We start from the raw sequence: 19,249 nt of genomic DNA, 5'->3' as shown, positions 1-19,249 counted from the left end.
TGCAGCTCCTGAGGTGTGATTTGTACAAAATCTCTGCTCAACCTGTCAAACCCCTTCCGAGCAAAAACCTCAATGTGAGAGACACCCCAAAAATCCCATCCTGCCTTCCCTGAGGAGCTATGAGGCAGAAAGCCAGAAGTGGCTGGATATCCCCACCTTCTCTCACCCTCAGCAGCGCTTCCTCATGGCTTTATTTTGGGTGGAGAGAGGCCCATGAATTTTTTAAACCAATATTGAAGCTTCTCTTCCCCTCTTGCATGCCGCAAGGGGCTCTGCAGATGGGCAGGAGATGCAGATACCAAACTGCTGCTTTTTGATTTTTTCTTCTCTCCCTCCTCTTTTCCACTTGGGCATAATTTGGAATGTCTTTCACAAACGTCTGTGCTACCAGGCAAGTTTTAAATAAGTGATGAGGAGGCCCTGCTCTTCTAATGGTGGCAGTGGTTAAGGAAAAACTCCAAACATGGGTCAGGGCAGCTTTTAAGGCAAGGAAATGGGACATGAATAAGGAATAGGTAGGAAATGTGATCATTCCAGGGAAACCAAACCCGTGGTGTTGGTGGGAATTGGAGCTCTGCTCGTTTCTGTCTCCACTCAAGTTAAATTTAAAGAGTTCTGGGTCAGGTTTTATCAGTGAGAGAGGGAAGTCTGGCTGCTGCTTTGTGGTGTCTGGATGGATTTAGTGATAAACGCAGCATTAAATCCCCCTCCCTTCCCATTCCCCATGGGCTTTGTCCTGCCCAGACCCACAGGAATGAAATTCAGGAATAAAACTACTTTAGGCACAGGGGTGTTAGCCCAGGACAAACTGTGGCTCAGAAGCTCCTGAAGGAGGATGCAGCTCACCCAGGCTCCTGATGTGTCCTAAATCCAACTGCTGGACACCCCAAAACCTGGGATCCAATGGTTTTCCTTCATTTTATTTCAGCCAAAAAAGGGGGAGTTGCTCCAGCAGGCTGCCTGAGGTTCCCTGTCCTCATTTGCAGCTCTCTTGCTGCCTGTGCTCTGCAGTGGGTGATGAATATTTCAGGATTCTCTTCCATCCGCCTGCAGCACACAGCTGATTCCAGCATGAAAAATTCAACCTCAAGCTGGGCTGGTGGGGACGAGCCAGGCCCGGGCTCCCACCGAGGCTTCTCTTCTCACGAGCAGCAGCGCCAGAGGAAACGGCCTCAACTTGTGCCACTTCTGCCATTTTTTAGGGGAAAATTCATGGTGGGAAGGTTGGCCCAGCCCTAGCAGCAAAGCCGCCATTCCCAGAGGGATTTAAATCCTGTGGATGTGGCACTGGCTTGACACTTCTGGGGATGGTTGGACTCGATGGGTTTTGAAGGCTTTTCCAGCCTCAGTGATTTTATAATTCTCCCTCTTTCCCCCTTTTTAGGGGCTGGGGTCTGCAGGGTCCTTGGAGCTCTGTAGGTTCCTGGTTTTCCTTTGCAGGGATCTCTTTGGGGTGGTCAAAGATAATCCCAGCAAGGCAGTAGTTACTGGGTGAGAGCTGTGGACATCAGGGGAGATTAATAAATGTGCTTTAGTGGTGCTCCTGCTCCTTCTTGCTGTTACTGCCTCAAATCCACCACCACGGGCCTGTTCCATGGAATCACTGAGTTACTGAGGCTGGAAAACACCTCCAAGGTCTGGCCAAATCCCACCAGGCCCATGACCCACATCCCACCCCAGAGACTCTGTCACTGCCCAGGGAAGGGAGTGGGGACTCCCCCCAGAACAGGGACCAAATGAATCAACCCCCAAAAAAGGGCTGAGCATCCCCTCTGCAGCCAGAGTGAAGGTGCAGGGATTTGGGACACTCCAAGCTGAATCCCGGGAAACTGAGGCTGGGATGGAGTTCCAGATTCGGGTGAGTGAGCTGAGCGTGCTGGGGGGGGGTGGAAAATGCTGGATTCCTATGCAAATCCAGGCCTTGCTCGCAGCTGCCAAGGACTGGGAGCGCTGGAATGTAGGAGGCGCTGCTCCCACCTTGGAAAAGGGATTGTGGCCTTGGGATGTGGCTCCATGAGAAATGTCCCATGGGCAGGGGGCAGTTCCTGCTGTTCCCAGGTGTGTTTGGGGAGGAAAGGTGTCCTGAAGGGTGGGAATCATGTCCTGGAAGGCAGGAATTGTGTCCTGGAGGTGGCAATTGCATCCTGAAGGGAATCGTGTCCAGACCAGTACTCCACTGGGAGACCCCAGCACGGGGAATTCTCTGTTAAATCACCTCATGCTCTGAAGCTCCATCACGCTATGGGGCTGGGCAGAAGGGTTTTTTGAGGTGACCTAACTGAGAAGCATGGTCAGGAATTCTCAGCAGTGCTTCACCATGGTGCCTTTCCCACTGCTGGCATCCGGGGGTGTGCCTCTCCCTGATGGCTGCAAAATGGAACATGGAAAACACATTACTGCAGTGCACTCCAGGACAGGCAAAAATAGATCCCCGCTGTGGAGCAGCTCATCCCTGTCTCTGTGTAAGAACAGCTGTAAAAGGGATGTTTTGTGTGGCTGCAGCCCCAAGCAAATACACCTGAGCTCCACCCTCACGTGTTCTGGCTGGAAAACTCCTCCAGGCTTTCCCAGCACTTTTTTTCCCTGCTGGAGGAACAGTTTTTTGCCTCCATTTCCAAATCCCTGCTGGAATTGTGTAGGGTTTATCATTTCTCGTGTTACATGGGGCTGAACACTCAGATCTGTTTTGTCAGGGTATGAACCAGGGTCCCCCCTCCTCCCAGGGCTGTGGCTCAGCCCAGCCTCATGGAAACCACTTTCCCTTCCCTAATGGCTCCTGCAGACACATCCATCAATATTTCAGCCTCCACAATTTCACCCTGAGACCTTCTAAAGGCCAGGGCCATGCTTTTTGTGGAATTATTTATGGATCTTGTGTGAGGAGCAGCCTGTTAATCTCTGTCACTTTCCTGAGGGTGGCTTTAGAGGGGTGCAGGGACCCGGAGAAATCCTGTTTACTCAGCCCCAGAGGAGGGTGAGAAGCATCAGCAATGCCATCCTTGGGAAATTATCATTAAACGGATGATTAATGGCAATTCTCAGCCGTTATTAAAGGAATTCAAGTGGCTGAGGTTCAGGTTTCAGCACAGGGTGGGATTCTTGGGGTGTCTGTGCTGGGCCAGGAGTTGGTTGATGATCCTTGTGGGTCCTTTCCAAGCCAGGATATTCCATGATTCTTTGGTTACTGATATAATTATTGCTGATATTATTATTACTGTTATTATTACTGGTATTATTATTACTGATACTATTATTAGTGATGTTATTAACCAGTGGCACAGGCTGGTAGGGTTAGAACCAGTTTTTGGCAGCATTGGGCACTGTTAAGCCCAGTTTGATGGCAGACAACCAGCAAGGCGTGAGTTCAGGGACCAGCAGCTGGAGGTTTTCACTGGAAGTTTTCCCTGTGAATTTTCCCAGCAGTGGGTTCACCTTTTATCTCCTCCTTTGTGTACGAGATGATGATTTATGTGATTTATGATTTATGCATTTCTACAGAAAATCTGCTGGCACAGGGAAGCAAAATCCTTAATTTCATGTTCCCAGTGACATTAATTATTCACCTGGACAAGGCTTTGGTTAAAACCTGACTCAGCTAGAACTGGCTCTTGCTGTGAGGAGCTCTGAGCCTGGTCTGGCTGTGGAATCACATTTGGTTGGGATCAGATTTTTCCCTGTCTGGTGCCTCCGTGCCGGCGGATCCGACGTTCCCGTGTTCCGGCTGTCGCCGTCCCTGGCCACAGCCCAAGGTCAGGAGATGCTGGCAGTGCAGAATTGATCCCTCAGCCATCTCCTTTCCCAAATCCCATTGCCCTCTAATGGCCAGCACAGAATTTGCACAGCAGAGTGGACAATTCTGAGGGTGGGAGAGGAATTCTGGAGGAACTTGTTCTGTTGGGATGCTCTGAATTTCCAGAAGTCCCTAGAAAAACCTTCAGGGAGTAGATTGGGTTTGGGGTGCAAAGAGAAAAGGTGTTGATAGCACCATCCTCAGGTGGAGATGGAGGGAAAAGTGGGATGAATGAGGGCGGGAAATTGGAATGGGTTATCCCAGAGAGGTTGTGGATTCCCCACCCCTGGAAGTGCCCAAGGCCAGGCTGGACAAGGATGGTGGAAGGTACTGGGGCTGGAATTGGATCGGGTCCCTTCCAACTCAAGCCATTGCAGGATTCTGTGATTCTGCCAGTTTGGAGGTTGAGAAGAAACAGGAAAAAAGACATTTTTGTTTTCCTGTGGAGTGAGGGAGGAGTGGAATATTCATTCAAACCAAAAAAACCCAGCAATAAATGGCTTTTTTGGGGAGCTGAGAGCAGGGAAAGGTGCAGTCCATGGCTCCGGCACAGCAAATTCCAGGTAATTTGGGGATCTTTTCCTCCTGCAGTGGAGGCTTTTGAGCAGCAGATGTCACATTTGTACCACACAACGAGAGGTTGTAGCTACACACGGAGTAACCACGGGTGTCCCACAGAGGAGGGGCTCTCACTCTGGTGAGGGAATAAATCAGGTGGGAATAAATCAGATATAAAATTATATATAAATTAGAGAGAAAATCGAGTATTTTTCTGAAGTTTCTACTCCCGGTCACTGAAGGAGGTTTTTCTGATCTCAGTGCAGGGCTCACCCTCTGCTCAGGGCTGGGAGGAGTTTGGGTGTGAAGAGGTCAGCACCTGGTTTTCTGCAGGAAAAGGCAGCCCAGGCTCCCGGTTTGTAGCTGAATCTCAGCAGGTAATTAAGAAAAAACAATTCTCTACATTTGCTTCAAATCTCGCTGTCCTTGGAAAATTCTGGAGTGCTCCCAAAGGCTGGAAATGAGTAAGAAATAGATTTGAAGGTGGCAGAAAAGCTGTGATGGAACTTCCTGTCAAGCCTCATTATAAAGGAATTCAGCCTTCCTGGCTGACTTGGCAGGTGTCACAACACCTGGGAATGATCTTTTTGCTGCAAATTTGGAGTTTTAGGGCCCTGGCAATGTCAGAAATGACCCCACTTCACCCTGTTTTTCCTGTGCTTCATGCTGGATTTTACAGAACACAACAATTACTTCCTGTTCAGACAGAATTTTAATACAGAAATCTCTGTAAATACATTCATTACAGCTCATAAAAAACAACTTCTGGATTTTTACACCCCAGTCAAACCCAGGTGGAGTTTCCAATCCGTTCCTGGCTTAAATAAAGCAGCAATTATCCAAAGAGGAAGGAGGCTCTACTCTTCCAGCAACATCCATCCTCATCCAACATAACCTCACTCCTCAAACTGAGGACTGAAGTTCCCTCACATCCGTGCTTTGCTGGGAATGGCATCCTCAACAGGGAATTTAAGGACTGTGGAGAGAATCCAGTCCACAGGATTTTCCCAGAACAATTCCCAGTGTATCTCTTTACTTATTCCATGTCCAGCCCAGACCCTGAGGACACAACCTCTCTCCCCAGGGCAGGAAGGGTTTGATTTTCTCCAGGACTTGCACATGAAGGAGAAATCTTTGTGTTGCTGAGGGCAGAGAGGGCTGAAAAAGATCCAGAAATGGAGCAAAAAACAAAACCAAAAAAAAAAAAAAACCAAAAAAAAAAACGAACGAAGTTTGCAATTCCCAAACCTGCAGCAGCCACACTTTCCCTGCTCCCCTCAGCTCCGGCCCCAGAGGAGCAGAGGAGGAGCAGCCTCATCCCGAAGTGCTGGCCTCGCAGCTGGGGGTGTTCAGCAGCTCTTGTAACTTACTCCCAGTTTACACCTCAGTGCAAGGGGTGACCCTGCTCTGCTTCTCCTGGGCAGCAGCTCAATGTCACCATGGAGCTCCTCACTGCCTGAAATCCCAAATCTTTCAAAGCAGCTCTCAGATAGTTCTTAAGGAGAAGAGGGAGATGGTCTGGGATGCCTTTGTCAAAAGTGGAGGAATCGAGGGAGAAATTGTTCCTGGAAACTTCAGATGCCTCACCCAGCTCTGCTTGGGAAGCCTCAGACTCTGGGATTCATTTGGGTCTTTAAAGCCTGCATGGAAAAAGAGCAGTTAAACCCCAGCAGATTCAAGGAATTGCATCCCAGAGAATTGTCATTCCCACCTGAATTACCTGGGCTGGAGGTGGGGGTTTGCCTTTGGGAAGGGGCACAGGAGGAGCTTTTCTCTCTGGAGCCTGGAACAAAAAGGGTTTCAATGTCACTGGGGATGTCAGAGCAGCTGCAGAACCTCCCCAGCCACCCTTGTCCTGCAGCATCTTTCTGCTGGGAATGCTGAGGGTGGAGAGGAATCATCTGTCCACGTGCAACAAAATACAAACACAAGGGATCTAGGTCTGTTTCAGAAGATACTGAGCTGTTCCCAATATTTAAATATCCATATTCAAGCTCATAGAGTGGGATTTAAATGTGGTTTATAATTGATACATGGGGATATTTTATATTTCTATCTTATATATCTTATATTTTATCCTATTTATTTTACATTTTATACTGTCCTGACCCAGTGTTCATGCAGGCAGCACCCTGCAGTTGTGTCACTAGAGTGAAGATGGATTTTACACCCTCGTGGCAGGAGGTTCAAGTGCTGAGATGGTGAATATTTGAAGGCAGGTATTTTCTTTTAATTAGGATGGTTTGGGTTTATGAATGAGAAATAGAACCATTCCTCTGGGTTCTCAGCCCATCTCTGTCATACAGGCACCTGCAGTAGCAAAGTTACTCATCATTTAAATTGTGTTTACACCTGAAATCCTTCTTGGTTTAAACTCCAGCTACTGAGTTGTGCTCCTGATGCCTTGAAGAGCTCCCTGGCTGGTGAGGAATATTTGTGCAATTTAGGATTACTTGGCCAAAAAGATTACTCCTACTCTTAAAATCTCTGCTTTGAATAGCTGTGATTTTAAATTTTTACTTTAAATCACAGTCAGAAGCTGCAAATATTAATTGGAATCTGATAGGGATGTGGGAAGCTGCAGGGTTGTACTCACAAACTTCTGCTCCGGGTGGGAAGAGCCAGGTTTGGTGGCAGGAATGGGAGGTGGGGGACCTTTGGGCCTCAGGGCAGGCTGGAAAAAACCAGAATATAAAAGAGTTTCCCCCTATGTGTGCACCGTGTGTGCATCCACATATTCCTGGGGAACATGCAGGCTGGAGCTGGATGAAAAAGTGATTTAAGGGTGCAGGGATGCTGCCCAAGAGAACAGACCCCACCTGGAGCTCAGGGGTGTCCCTCTGGGATCAGATGATCTCCAGGGGTCTCTAGGGGTTTGTGATGCAGGGACATTCCCACATTCCCACAAATACACACACTCTGGTGCTGGGGTTTGTTCTCCTGAGGTGGAGGCACAGGAAGAACTTTCTTATCAATTCCCTGGAACAGGAACGGAGCCCTTATCTCACCCCATGGTTATCTCCGTGTGTCCCTGCCTCTGGTCACTCGGGGACCCAGAGCACTCCCCATGCCACCATTCCCTTCAGAAATCTGGGAATCTCATGCTGGGATTTTCAGCACTGTCCCCTCAGCATTTTGGGGATCTCATGGAAGTGCAGCCCCTTTGGCTGATGGTTTGAGCCCTGGGGACAGTCCCGGCTGTCCCTTGCTCTCACCTTCTGGGCAGGTGGCACCAGCATGGGCTGCTCTCTGCAGCTCTGCTCCTGATCCACAAAGACCTGGTTGGTGGCTCCAGGTCCCCTCCTGGTCTGGTGGCTGTCAAAGATTTCATATCATGGTCAGTTTTAGTTAACTGAAGAAAAATCCTCATAGCTGAAGCCCTGCTTTACTCCTGCTGCTGTTTTGTACCCACGTCCTTGATTTCTTTCTTCCCTTTATTCATTTGGGATTATTAAGGTTTTATCAAGAGTTCCATTTCAACTCTTCCATCCCTTCCCAACCATGGGATTTCTGAAACATCTCCACAAGTCTCATGGACTATTCCTTTCCAGAGGTCTAATTCCCTCCACCCCCACTGCAAACTCTGCTTCCACCTCTGCAGGGATTTCCTGGCTTTGGGTGGATGTGGGAAGGATTTACCTCTTGTGGAAGCCTCGGAAGCGGGTGAGCAGCACGGCTGCAGCTGCAGTGACAGCCAGGACAGCCAGCACCCCCGCAGCCACAGCGATGCCTGGCAGGGACAGAAACAACCCTTAAACATCTGGGAATCACTGAGGGCAGGGACAGAAACAGTTTCTTAAACACCAGGGAAGCCCTGTGGGCAGGAACAGAACCAGTTCTCAGAATATCCCAGAACCCCTGAGGCTGGGAGACACCCAATAAGCTCCACCATTATTAAGTTTCCCATCACCACTGATGAAGGGGTTTTATTAACTCTGTTTGTTCTCATTTTATGACTGCTGCTCCTGCCACAAATGGTGATGGAAAGGGTTCCAATTCCTGCCGGTTTTGCAGTATTTGAAGTCAGTTGTTGCCTGAGCTGTCCTTGGGCTAAACCAACCCTGCCCTTTCGATTCACCCTCAAAGATCCTTCCCTGTCCTTCCTCTCCTCTGTCTCAAGGGCTGCTACCCAGAGGGGGGCGCAGACCTTCAAAATGCCCTCATATAAAGTTTCTCACAATTTTCAACAAAACTACTCCAAAGCCTCAACCAAACCAGAGGTTCAGAGCTAATGATGAGGGTGAAGAGACGACAAAGTATTCCATATTATAAACGAAATAAAGGTGTTTTTTTTTTTCCCCTAACATGTGGAAATCTGGACACAAATGATCTTCCTTCAGAGGTGGATCAGTTAAAGACCATGCAAATGATAAATCAACTTGTCCGGCTCCCTCACAGCAAAGCCTCTGGGATCCTGGCTCCACTTTGAAGGGACAGGGAGCTCGTTATTCCAAGAATAAAAAGGAGAAGCCTGTTGGTCTCATCTCCAGAGGGAATCAATTGTCAGCTTAGAGAGAAAAACACCTTCTCTACTCATGCCTGCAGGATTGAGAGGCGCTCAGAAATCCCCGGAGATAGTGTTGGCAAGGAAATGGGCATTTTGGTTGGATTTGAAGACAAGTTTCTTCATGGAAGGGGTTGTCCAGCTCTGGGACAGGCTGGAATTCCCATCCCTGGAATGGCTGGAAAAACCTGTGGCTGTGGCAGTTGAGGACACGATTCAGTGCTGCTGCTCACTTGATGAGCTTAAGGATTCCAATTAACAATTGAATGAACCACTCTGGTGCTGGGCTGTTCCCCTGGAGCTCCCCAGCTCCTTTGGGCAGACAAAGCCCCCCAGGGGCTGCACCCAAAAATGGACAGATAGTCACGGGTTTCCCACTTTTATAAGTTTGGTCCATTGGCACATTGGAGTTAATCTCCCAATTCCAGCTGCAGGGAATGAAGGGATTTCCTCCAAGTTTGCTGCCCCCAGCTCCCTTTTGTTTGCATCTCTGAGGCCTGAAGCAGTGAGGTGTCCTTGGCTGCCAGGCCTGGAGAGGAATTGCTGTGTCTGCCCAAAGTGGGGAAGTAGCAGCTGCCGCTGGGTGTGGAGTTTGGAGTTCCACACTAAAGAGCTGCAGGGTCACAAATACCTGGGAAATGGAAAAGCTAAAACCCTGAGGCATCACTTCCAGCCAGGAAAGGACAGATTCCAGGGTGCCAGGAAAAGACAGGACAGATTCCAGGGTGCCAGGAAAGGACGGATTCCAACACTTACTGGTGAGGGCTGAGGAGCTGTCACAGTTGGGGGGTGTCCACCCCTCCTCACACTGGCACTGCAGCTCATGGTCACACACCTGGGGAGCATAGAGTAGGGACACCCTCAGCTGGGGACATCAGCAGGGTCACAGAGTTTCTGGGTGAGGATGCTTTTTAATTTCTCATTTATCTGGGCTAAAATTTAGCACAAAAAGGAGCAGTTGTGGTTGTTAAAGGACAGTCCTGATGTCATGCACCTTTTGCTTATGCAGTGAAAGCTGCACTGCAGAGTTAATTATTTATCTGTAGGTCTCTGAATGGTCAAATATGAGCAGAATTCTCTTACTCAAAGCAAAATAAGCTAAAAGGAAAGAGCTGTGATACCATGGCTCAGGCACAGGGCCAGACACAGGGGCTGTGTCCACCTTCTGGGCAAAAATATTGATGTTACATCAGGTGAGATGTGTTTTCATCAAATTTTTTGAAGTTTCTAACTCCTCAAATTTGACAGATTTGTAGCAGTGACTTAAACCCTGTCAGCAAGGAGGTCTGAGGCTGATCTGCATCATTTTCTTGGGGTTTTAAAGTGAGAAACATCAAATGCTGGTGTCTTACAGCATGGCCAGAGCACTTGGCAGAGCAGTTGGTGGATCTGAAGACCTCCTCAGCATGGACACACTCCCCGTGGCTGCACACCTGGAACAAGAGCAAACCACGGGGATTTGGAGCTTCCAGGACAGGCAGAGCTTGCACTTTATCCTGTGAGGGGATGGAGAACAGCAGGAGACACAGAAACTGCTCTGGAAATCCCTCAGACCCCCTTTAGGAGCGGGAGATGAGGGGTTAATTTCAGTTTGGGTGTTTTGTAGAAAAGGGAGTGACAGAGATGTGCAGACATCAATCCCTCACCCCTCCCTTCCAGGTAGGAATATTCAGTAAAGTGATTGGAAGCAGCACCCAGTGATGAGGAACATCCATTCTGGATATAATTAAATGTAGTAACACACTAATGATCCCCTAACCCCTCACACAAAGCTGTGTTTCTGCTGCCACACACCTTTGTGTCAGTGAAGGCAATAAAGCAGCAGCCAAGCCTAAGGAATTTGGAATGCTGCCAATCCTTGTTTGCTTTGCCACTAGTTTGGGATAGAAGTTGGGAAAACAGCAGAAATTTGGGGTCCACTCAGCCCTCCCTGTTTAAAATCATCCTTGTGCAAGAGAGGCTTATATAAATAAAACTGAAAGAGGGGGGAAAATAAAGGAAAAAATTATTATCCACTCACCATCCCATTCCCACACTTGGTTCCATCCAGGATCATCCCTGGGTCCTCCTCTCCACTCCTGGGGAAACTGCCTTTGCAGGAATTAAAGGACAGCAGGCTCCCATCCCGAGGCATCTCCCTCCCTCCGGAACAGTAGAGTTTTCCACACATTTTGTCTCTGGAAGGGGAACAGGAGCTGTTACACCAGGGACATGGCCCAGCAAACCCCTCTGTGTTGGCTCTCTTGCAGCCTGAATTCCAAGGAAATGGCTGCACCAGGGAATGCTGGTGTGGGCAGCTTGCTTTGAGCAGGTGACAAGTTCTTAAATCCTGCTGAGCTTATTCGGGAGCACAAATTCATTCACAAAAATGAGCATTTAACTGATACTCCTTCGCTTCTGAGGTTCAAATTCCCTATCCCAAAATCCCTGGAGCTCCCTGCACACCCACACACTCATCCTCCCACATTCCTGCACACACCTTTGCTCTTTCACCTTACAACTGAAACCCACTTTTCTCAGAAACGATTTCCTACAGTTTTCACACAGAACAAGGAAGAACACCGGGCTGTGCCACGAAAATAGGGTGTTCCCGGTTTCTGTCTCATAATTTGCGTAGGAATGGTCCCTCTTCCCAAATCCCAGCGCATTCCATACCCTAGTGCTTACTTTTTCTTGCACGGGAGGTGGGTGCCCCGCTCCTTCCTGCAGTAGCCGAAATACGCCCCCTTCTCGTTCATGTGGTAGCAGGAGGCTGGGCCGTCTGTGGCCTCTGCAGGGGGAAAAGGCAGTAGGATGAGTTTGGGATCTCTGCCTGGGAGAACTGGGAATATTCCACCTCCTTCCTTTGCTTAGCAAACGGCCTTTCCCAGCGACGTGCCCGTGGGCATTTCTGGCACTTCAGCCTGGAGAAGGGAAAGCTCCAGGGAGAGCTCAGAGCCTCTTCCATCCCCAGTTGAGGGATGGAGGGACAGGACATAGGGAATGGTTTCCACTGCCAGATGGGATATTGAGAAGGAATTCCTGTCTGTGAGACTGGGGAGGGGCTGGGATGAAATTCCCAGAGAGGCTGTGGCTGCCTCTGGATCCCTGGAAGTGCCCAAGGCCAGGCTAGAGCAGCCTGGGACAGGGGGAGGTGTCCCTGCCATGGCAGGGGTGGCACTGGATGGGATTTAAGTTCCCTTCCAGCCCAAACTGTTCCCCAGTTTTGGGAAATGCTGCTTTCAGAAGCACCACACATGCCAAATTTGGCTGTTAAATTGAAGGACAGATATTTCCTCTTCCTCACTGGCTAAAATCACTTCCCCAGCTCCATTCCAGCTACCTCAGGCACATTCTGCAAAAGAGAAATGTGCTCCCCACTTCCCATTTCTCTGGAAGCACAGAGCACCCCATGCCCTGAGCTCCAGTTCATGAGTTACAGGCATCAACAGTGGCAAATATAAAACTCATCATTAATTATGCTCTTAATTATGCTATGAACCGGAGCTGATTTTTATTGATGGGCTATCCCTGAGGTACAATCTGAGGGTTTGGAGAGGCAGAATTCCCTTCTCTGTCTATCCTGTGGCCAAGGCAAGGAGAGTTTGAGAGGTGCAGGGGGTACTCACGGGGTCCGAAGGCATCTTTGCACTGGCTGTCACGGGTGGGACAGGTGCCCATGTAGCAATATCCCTCTCCAAAGCTGCAGGGGTGCCCGTTGACCCGGAATCGATCCTCAGGGCAGCTGGAGGAGAGCCCCGTGCACATCTCAGCCAGGTCACAGTCGTGTTTCACCGCCCGGCACACAGAGCCCGACTTCTTGTACTGAGAGAGGGAGAAAATGCCACATTCGGCAACCAGCTCGTCCACACTGCTCAAAGACACCCAGCTGAAGGGTTAAAATGGGCGGGGAAATCTCACTCCACAGGCTGTGTGAGGAGCAAGATCCACATCTCACTCCATGCTGGATGTGGCATCTCACAGGGGTTTTGCCTCGCGGCTTTTATTCCCAGGAGAAAATGGCCAACCAAAGAGCTCATTTCTCCAGGATGATGGAAGACTGAGAGAGCTAATGGTGGTGGTTTGGGATGGAATGGTGGGCAGTGACAGGATCTGAGGGAAAGGCTAGAGCTGTGCCAGGGAGACTCAGGCTGGAGAGCAGGGAAAGGTTGGATTTTGGGAAAAGCTCTTCCCCCAGAGGGAGCTGGCACTGCCCAGGCTGCCCAGGGAATGGGCACAACCCCGAGGCTGCCAGAGCTCCAGGAGCGTTGGGACAGTGCTCCAGGGATGCCCAGGGTGGGATTTTGGAGTGTCTGTGCAGGGCCTGGAGATTAGTGGATCAGTGATCCCACATGTCCTTCCAGCCCAGGACATTCCATGATCCCATGACTGTGCCCTTGTCAGTGCTAATAAACACTGGGGATCTGTTCTGGTGGAAGGTGAGTTCCTGCTTGATCCCAGCAGGGGTGAGGAGCTGGAGAGGGGAGGGGTCTCACCTGGCAGCTCTCACAGGGGAGGGGAGAGGGTCTCACCTGGTAGTTCTCACAGGGGAGGGGAGCAGGTCTCACCTGGCAGCTCTCAAAGAAGGGGAGAGGTCTCACCTGGCAGTTTTCACAGCAGTCCCCATGTGCACAGGCAGCCCCCGAGCTCAGCTTGCAGCTCTCGGGGTCGCAGCACTCGTTCGTGCACTCCTGGGACAGAAGCAGCGGTCAGAGCTGGGGACAGTGACACCTAACCACTGTCCCTGGCTGGGATGGGGTCTGGGACCTGCCCTTGGCTTTGCTAGGAAGCACTTTCCCTACAATGCCTGGGTTTGGAGGTGGGAGCTGTGCAGGGAGCTCAGGGTTTGGGCTGAGCAGTGTGGATGGCTGTGTCCCAATCTTGGTTCCTGCCACCCCTCCTGACTAACCAGACCTTCACCTTCCCCAGCCCTCAGCAACTTGATAACCACAATTTCTACTTCAGCAAGATCTGTTTCCACTTCAGGTACCATCAAAAAGCAGCTGCTGTCCGGCCTGGACAAAGCCCTCTGCCTTTGCCAAGGATTCTCCCATTCCCAGGTACCTCAGGAGTGCCACAGTCACATTCCTCTCCCTTTTCCAGGAATCCGTTCCCGCAGGATGGAGGGGCGATTATGCTGCTCAGCTCTGGGATATTGGTCAGGCACCTGGGCATGTCAGCCAGCATGAACTTCTCAAAGCTCTGGAGGCTGCAGGAGCTGAATTCCTTGGGAATCACAGAGCTGTGTTGGGAAAACAGGAGGGTTTATGGTAGGATTGGCATAGGCAAGGAGGAGAAACAATTCTCCCTTTGGGAAAGAATTGGAACAGGTGACTGTCCGCACAACTTTTGGGTGTGAACATTTTTCTAAATATACACGGACTAAAGTAGTTTTGTATTGGGTTTTTTGTGGGGTTTGTATCTGGGAATAATTGACAATAGCTTGGCATTTCATCCATTTATTTATTTTATAAATTATAAATTTATTTTACATATAAAATAATAATAATGTATAATTATAATTTATTTTAATATAAGTTATAAATTTATTTTTTAAAACTATTTGAATGGAATAACCTCACTGGACAAAAACACTGCCCCAGTTTGGAAGCCGTCAGCTTGTCCAAAAGCCATTTTCAACCCTGTTTTTAGCCCCACCTGACAGTGTCTGTCATGATGCAAATGTCATCACTGCACGAGCAGGCCTCGGTGTCGTGGCTCATACCCAGGTTGTGCCCCATCTCGTGGGCCATGGTGGCTGCCACTGCAATCTCATTCCTGTTGTGGTCCTGGGGAGCCAAGGAAAGCTGTTTGTTATTTGCTTGTGTGTTTTAGAACAAGCAGCAGCAATAGAGAAAACAAAAAACACAGCAGTTTTCCTTCAAGTGGAATTATCCTCATGATGCACAAGGGCTCACGTGGTGCTCAACCCATCTGTGCATCTATTTGGATTACATTTTATTATTTAATAAAGGTATTTATAAAGTAGACACCATGGAGGTGTGTATATTGCGTGTTTGCTTTCTTTATCCCCTGTACTTCATTTAAAATAAAATTCCAGAATGGTTTGGGTTGGAGGGACCCTTAAATCCCATCCAGTTCCAGGGCAGGGACACCTTCTCCTATCCCAGGTTGATCCAAGCCCTGTCCAACCCAGCCCTGGACACTTCCAGAGCTCTGATTGTGAATTTTTACAGCCTAATAATGAACCAGACAACTGAAAATGCCCTAAACCCAACATTATTCACAAAGGTTCCTCACTGGCAGAGTGAAAAACATAGGAATGCCTTTAAAAAATGAAATAAAAATGGATCAGACCTGAATAATACCTGCAGAGTATAAATCACTGCATATGGATTTGAGGAAGGCCAGTCCAATCGTGGTCCCCTCAAAGTCCAGGCCTCTGGAAGGAAGCACAAAGGCACAAGGAGATCAAGACTGTGCCCAGGATGGGGCTCTGAACCCAGGGATCTTTCCAAACCAGGCTGGAGGTTTCATCCCCTCCTCTAGCTCTAGTAAAATATTTACTTTTAATTTAATTAATTTTAATTTCATTTATTTTTAAGATCCCTACAAATAAAATAAAAACCAAACTTGAAGCATTTTTCATTTTGATATTTACTTAAATTCTGTGGTGTTTCATTGGATTTAAATCATCTGTTGGATGATGGGGAGGGTTGGGGAGGGGAGGGGAGGAGAGGGGAGGGGAGGGGGAGGGGAGGGGTAGGGGAGGGGAGGGAAGGGGAGGAGAGGGGAGGGGAAGGTGCGGGAAGGGAAGGTGCGGGAAGGTGCGGGAAGGGAAGGTGCGGGAAGGTGCGGGAAGGTGCGGGAAGGTGCGGGAAGGGAAGGTGCGGGAAGGGAAGGTGCGGGAAGGGAAGGGAAGGGAAGGGAAGGGAAGGTGCGGGAAGGGAAGGGAAGGTGCGGGAAGGTGCGGGAAGGTGCGGGAAGGTGCGGGAAGGTGCGGGAAGGTGCGGGAAGGTGCGGGAAGGTGCGGGAAGGTGCGGGAAGGTGCGGGAAGGGAAGGGAAGGTGCGGGAAGGTGCGGGAAGGTGCGGGAAGGTGCGGGAAGGTGCGGGAAGGTGCGGGAAGGGTGCGGGAAGGTGCGGGGAAAGGGAAGGGAAGCGAAGGAAAGGGAAGGGAAGGCAAGGTGGGGGAAGGGAAGTAAAGGGAAGGAAGGGGAAGGGAAGGGAAGGGAAGGGAAGGGAAGGGAAGGGAAGGTGCGGGAAGGGAAGGGAAGGTGCGGGAAGGGAAGGGAAGGTGCGGGAAAGGGGAAGGGAAGGGAAGGGAAGGGAAAGGGGAAAGGGGAAAGGGGAAGGGAGAGGAAGGGAAGGGAAGGGAAGGGAGGGGAAGGGAAGGGAAGGGAAGGGAAGGGAAGGGAAGGTGCGGGAAGGGAAGGGAAGGGAAGGGAAGGGAAGGGAAGGGAAGGGAAGGGAAGGTGCGGGAAGGGAAGGTGCGGGGAAGGGAAGGGAAAGGGAAGGGAAGGGAAGGGAAGGGAAGGGAAGGGAAAGGGGAAAGGGGAAGGGAAGGGAAGGGAAGGGAAGGGAAGGGAAGGGAAGGGAAGGGAAGGGGAAGGGAAGGGAAGGTGCGGGAAGGGAAGGTGCGGGAAGGGAAGGTGCGGGAAGGGAAGGGAAGGGAAGGGAAGGGAAGGGAAGGGAAGGTGCGGGAAGGTGCGGGAAGGGAAGGTGCGGGAAGGGAAGGTGCGGGAAGGTGCGGGAAGGGAAGGGAAGGGAAGGGAAGGGAAGGGAAGGGAAGGGAAGGGAAGGGAAGGGAAAGGGGAAAGGGGAAGGGAAGGGAAGGGAAGGGAAGGGAAGGGAAGGGAAGGGAAGGGAAGGGAAGGGAAGGGAAGGGAAGGGAAGGGAAGGTGCGGGAAGGGAAGGGAAGGTGCGGGAAGGGAAGGGAAGGGAAGGGAAGGTGCGGGAAGGTGCGGGAAGGTGCGGGAAGGTGCGGGAAGGGAAGGTGCGGGAAGGGAAGGTGCGTGAAGGGAAGGTGCAGGGCGGGAAGGGAAGGGAAGGGAAGGGAAGGGGAAGGGGAAGGGAAGGGAAGGGAAGGGAAGGGAAGGGAAGGGAAGGGAAGGGAAGGGAGGGAAAGGGAAGGGAAGGGAAGGGAAGGGAAGGGAAGGGAAGGTGCGGGAAGGGAAGGGAAGGGAAGGCGCGGCAAGGGAAGGGAAGGTGCGGAAGGGAAGGGAGGGAAGGGAAGGTGCGGGAAGGGAAGGGAAGGTGCGGGAAGGGAAGGGAAGGGAAGGTGCGGGAAGGGAAGGGAAGGTGCGGGAAGGGAAGGGAAGGGAAGGGAAGGGAAGGGAAGGTGCGGGAAGGGAAGGGAAGGGAAGGGAAGGGAAGGGAAGGGAAGGGAAGGGAAGGTGCGGGAAGGGAAGGGAAGGGAAGGGAAGGTGCGGGGAAGGGAAGGGAAGGTGCGGGAAGGGAAGGTGCGGGAAGGGAAGGGAAGGGAAAGGGGAAGGGAAGGGAAGGGAAGGTGCGGGAAGGGAAGGTGCGGGAAAGGGAAGGTGCGGGAAGGGAAGGTGCGGGAAGGGAAGGTGCGGGAAGGGAAGGTGCGGGAAGTGAAGGTGCGGGAAGGTGCGGGAAGGTGCGGGAAGGGAAGGTGCGGGAAAGGGGAAAGGGCGGGAAGGGAAGGGAAGGGGAAGGGAAGGGAAGGGAAGGGAAGGGGAAGGGAAGGGAAGGGAAGGGAAGGGAAGGTGCGGGAAGGGAGGGAAGGTGCGGGGAAGGTGCGGGAAGGTGCGGGAAGGGAAGGTGCGGGAAGGGAAGGGAAGGTGCGGAAGGGAAGGGAAGGTGCGGGAAGGGAAGGGAAGGTGCGGGAAGGGAAGGGAAGGGAAGGGAAGGGAAGGTGCGGGCGGGAAGGTGCGGGAAAGGGAAGGTGCGGGAAGGTGCGGGGAAGGTGCGGGAAGGTGCGGGAAAGGTGCGGGAAGGTGCGGGAAGGTGCGGGAAGGTGCGGGGAAGGGAAGGGAAGGTGCGGGAAGGGAAGGGAAGGTGCGGGGAAGGGAAGGTGCGGGAAGGGAAGGTGCGGGAAGGGAAGGTGCGGGAAAGGGAAGGTGCGGAAGGTGCGGGAAGGGAAGGGAAGGGAAGGGAAGGGAAGGGAAGGGAAGGTGCGGGAAGGGAAGGGGGAAGGGAAGGGAAGGGAAGGGAAGGGAGGGAAAGGGAAGGGAAGGGAAGGGAAGGTGCGGGAAGGAAGGGAAGGAAGGGAAGGGAAGGGAAGGGAAAGGGAAGGGAAGGGGAAGGGAAGGGAAGGGAGAGGGAAGGGAGGGAAAGGAAAGGGAAGGTGCGGGAAGGTAGGGGAAGGGAGGGGACGGGGAGTGGCGGAAAGGGAAGGGAAGGGAAGGGAAAGGGAAGGGAAAGGGAAGGGAAGGGAAGGGAAGGGAAGGGAAGGTGCGGGAAAGGGGAAGGTGCGGGAAGGGAAGGTGCGGGAAGGGAAGGGAAGGGGAAGGGAAGGGAAGGGAAGGTGCGGGAAGGGAAGGTGCGGGAAGGTGCGGGAGGTGCGGGAAAGGTGCGGGAAGGTGCGGGAAGGGAAAGGGCGGGAAGGGAAGGTGCTGGAAGGGAAGGTGCGGGAAGGGAAGGGAAGGGAAGGCGCGGGAAGGGAAGGGAAGGTGCGGGAAGGGAAGGGAAGGTGCGGGAAGGTGCGGGTAGGTGCGGGAAGGTGCTGGAAGGGAAGGTGCGGGAAGGGAAGGGAAGGTGCGGGAAGGGAAGGTGCGGGAAGGGAAGGTGCGGGAAGGGAAGGGAAGGTGCGGAAAGGTGCGGGAAGGGAAGGGAAGGGAAGGGAAGGGAAGGGAAGGGGAAGGGGAAGGGAAGGTGCGGGAAGGGAAGGTGCGGGAAGGGAAGGTGCGGGGGAAGGGAAGGTGCGGGAAGGGAAGGGAAGGTGCGGGAAGGGAAGGGAAAGGTGCGGGAAGGGAAGGTGCGGGAAGGGAAGGGAAGGGAAGGGGAAAGGGAAGGGAAGGGAAAGGGAAGGGAAGGGAAGGGAAGGGAAGGGAAGGGAAGGGAAGGGAAGGGAAGGGAAGGGAAGGGAAGGGAAGGGAAGGGAAGGGAAGGAAGGGAAGGGAAGGGAAGGGAAGGGAAGGGGAAGGGAAGGGAAGGTGCGGGGAGGGAAGGTGCGGGAAGGGAAGGGATGGTAGCGGAAGGGAAGGAGCGGGAAGGGAAGGAGCGGGAAGGGAAGGGAAGGTGCGGGAAGGGGAGGGGCGGGAAGGGAAGGTGCGGGAAAGGGGAAGGTGCGGGAAGGGAAGGTGCGGGAAGGGGAAAGGTGCGGGAAGGGAAGGTGCGGGAAGGGAAGGGAAGGGAAGGTGCGGAGGGGGAAGGTGCGGGAAGGTGCGGGAAGGGAAGGGAAGGTGCGGGAAGGGAAGGTGCGGGAAGGGAAGGTGCGGGAAAGGTGCGGGAAGGGAAGGGAAGGTGCGGGAAGGTGCGGGAAGGGAAAGGGGAA

At 52.0% G+C, this 19,249-nt stretch overlaps 1 protein-coding gene across 4 annotated transcripts in view; it reads right to left on the bottom strand.

Moving 5' to 3' along the window:
- Positions 1-5,049: 5,049 nt before the first annotated feature.
- Positions 5,050-19,249, bottom strand: part of ADAM28 (ADAM metallopeptidase domain 28) — a 33,757-nt gene continuing 19,557 nt past the window's right edge. For 2 of the 4 annotated variants that reach the window (XM_088068273.1, XM_088068275.1), the window contains 14 exons: positions 15,150-15,234; positions 14,490-14,620; positions 13,896-14,073; positions 13,433-13,522; positions 12,461-12,656; positions 11,520-11,622; positions 10,873-11,029; positions 10,205-10,348; positions 9,609-9,687; positions 7,988-8,078; positions 7,564-7,663; positions 6,945-7,022; positions 6,069-6,131; positions 5,050-5,988 (listed from right to left, as the gene is read on the bottom strand). In XM_088068273.1, the coding sequence (XP_087924399.1) occupies positions 5,956-5,988; positions 6,069-6,131; positions 6,945-7,022; positions 7,564-7,663; positions 7,988-8,078; positions 9,609-9,687; positions 10,205-10,348; positions 10,873-11,029; positions 11,520-11,622; positions 12,461-12,656; positions 13,433-13,522; positions 13,896-14,073; positions 14,490-14,620; positions 15,150-15,234 (1,528 nt within the window). In that variant the 3' untranslated portion in view covers positions 5,050-5,955. The remainder of the gene's footprint in view (positions 5,989-6,068; positions 6,132-6,944; positions 7,023-7,563; positions 7,664-7,987; positions 8,079-9,608; positions 9,688-10,204; positions 10,349-10,872; positions 11,030-11,519; positions 11,623-12,460; positions 12,657-13,432; positions 13,523-13,895; positions 14,074-14,489; positions 14,621-15,149; positions 15,235-19,249) is intronic. The other 2 variants (XM_088068274.1, XM_088068277.1) reach the window with 2 other exon arrangements.

Source organism: Pseudopodoces humilis, chromosome 30 (assembly GCF_049639895.1).
Source record: "Pseudopodoces humilis isolate 2021_Gansu_Grassland_sample_001 chromosome 30, ASM4963989v1, whole genome shotgun sequence".
NCBI lineage: Eukaryota > Metazoa > Chordata > Aves > Passeriformes > Paridae > Pseudopodoces > Pseudopodoces humilis.
Note: the sequence above shows the minus strand (reverse complement) of the source record. Positions and strands in the feature narration are given on the sequence as shown.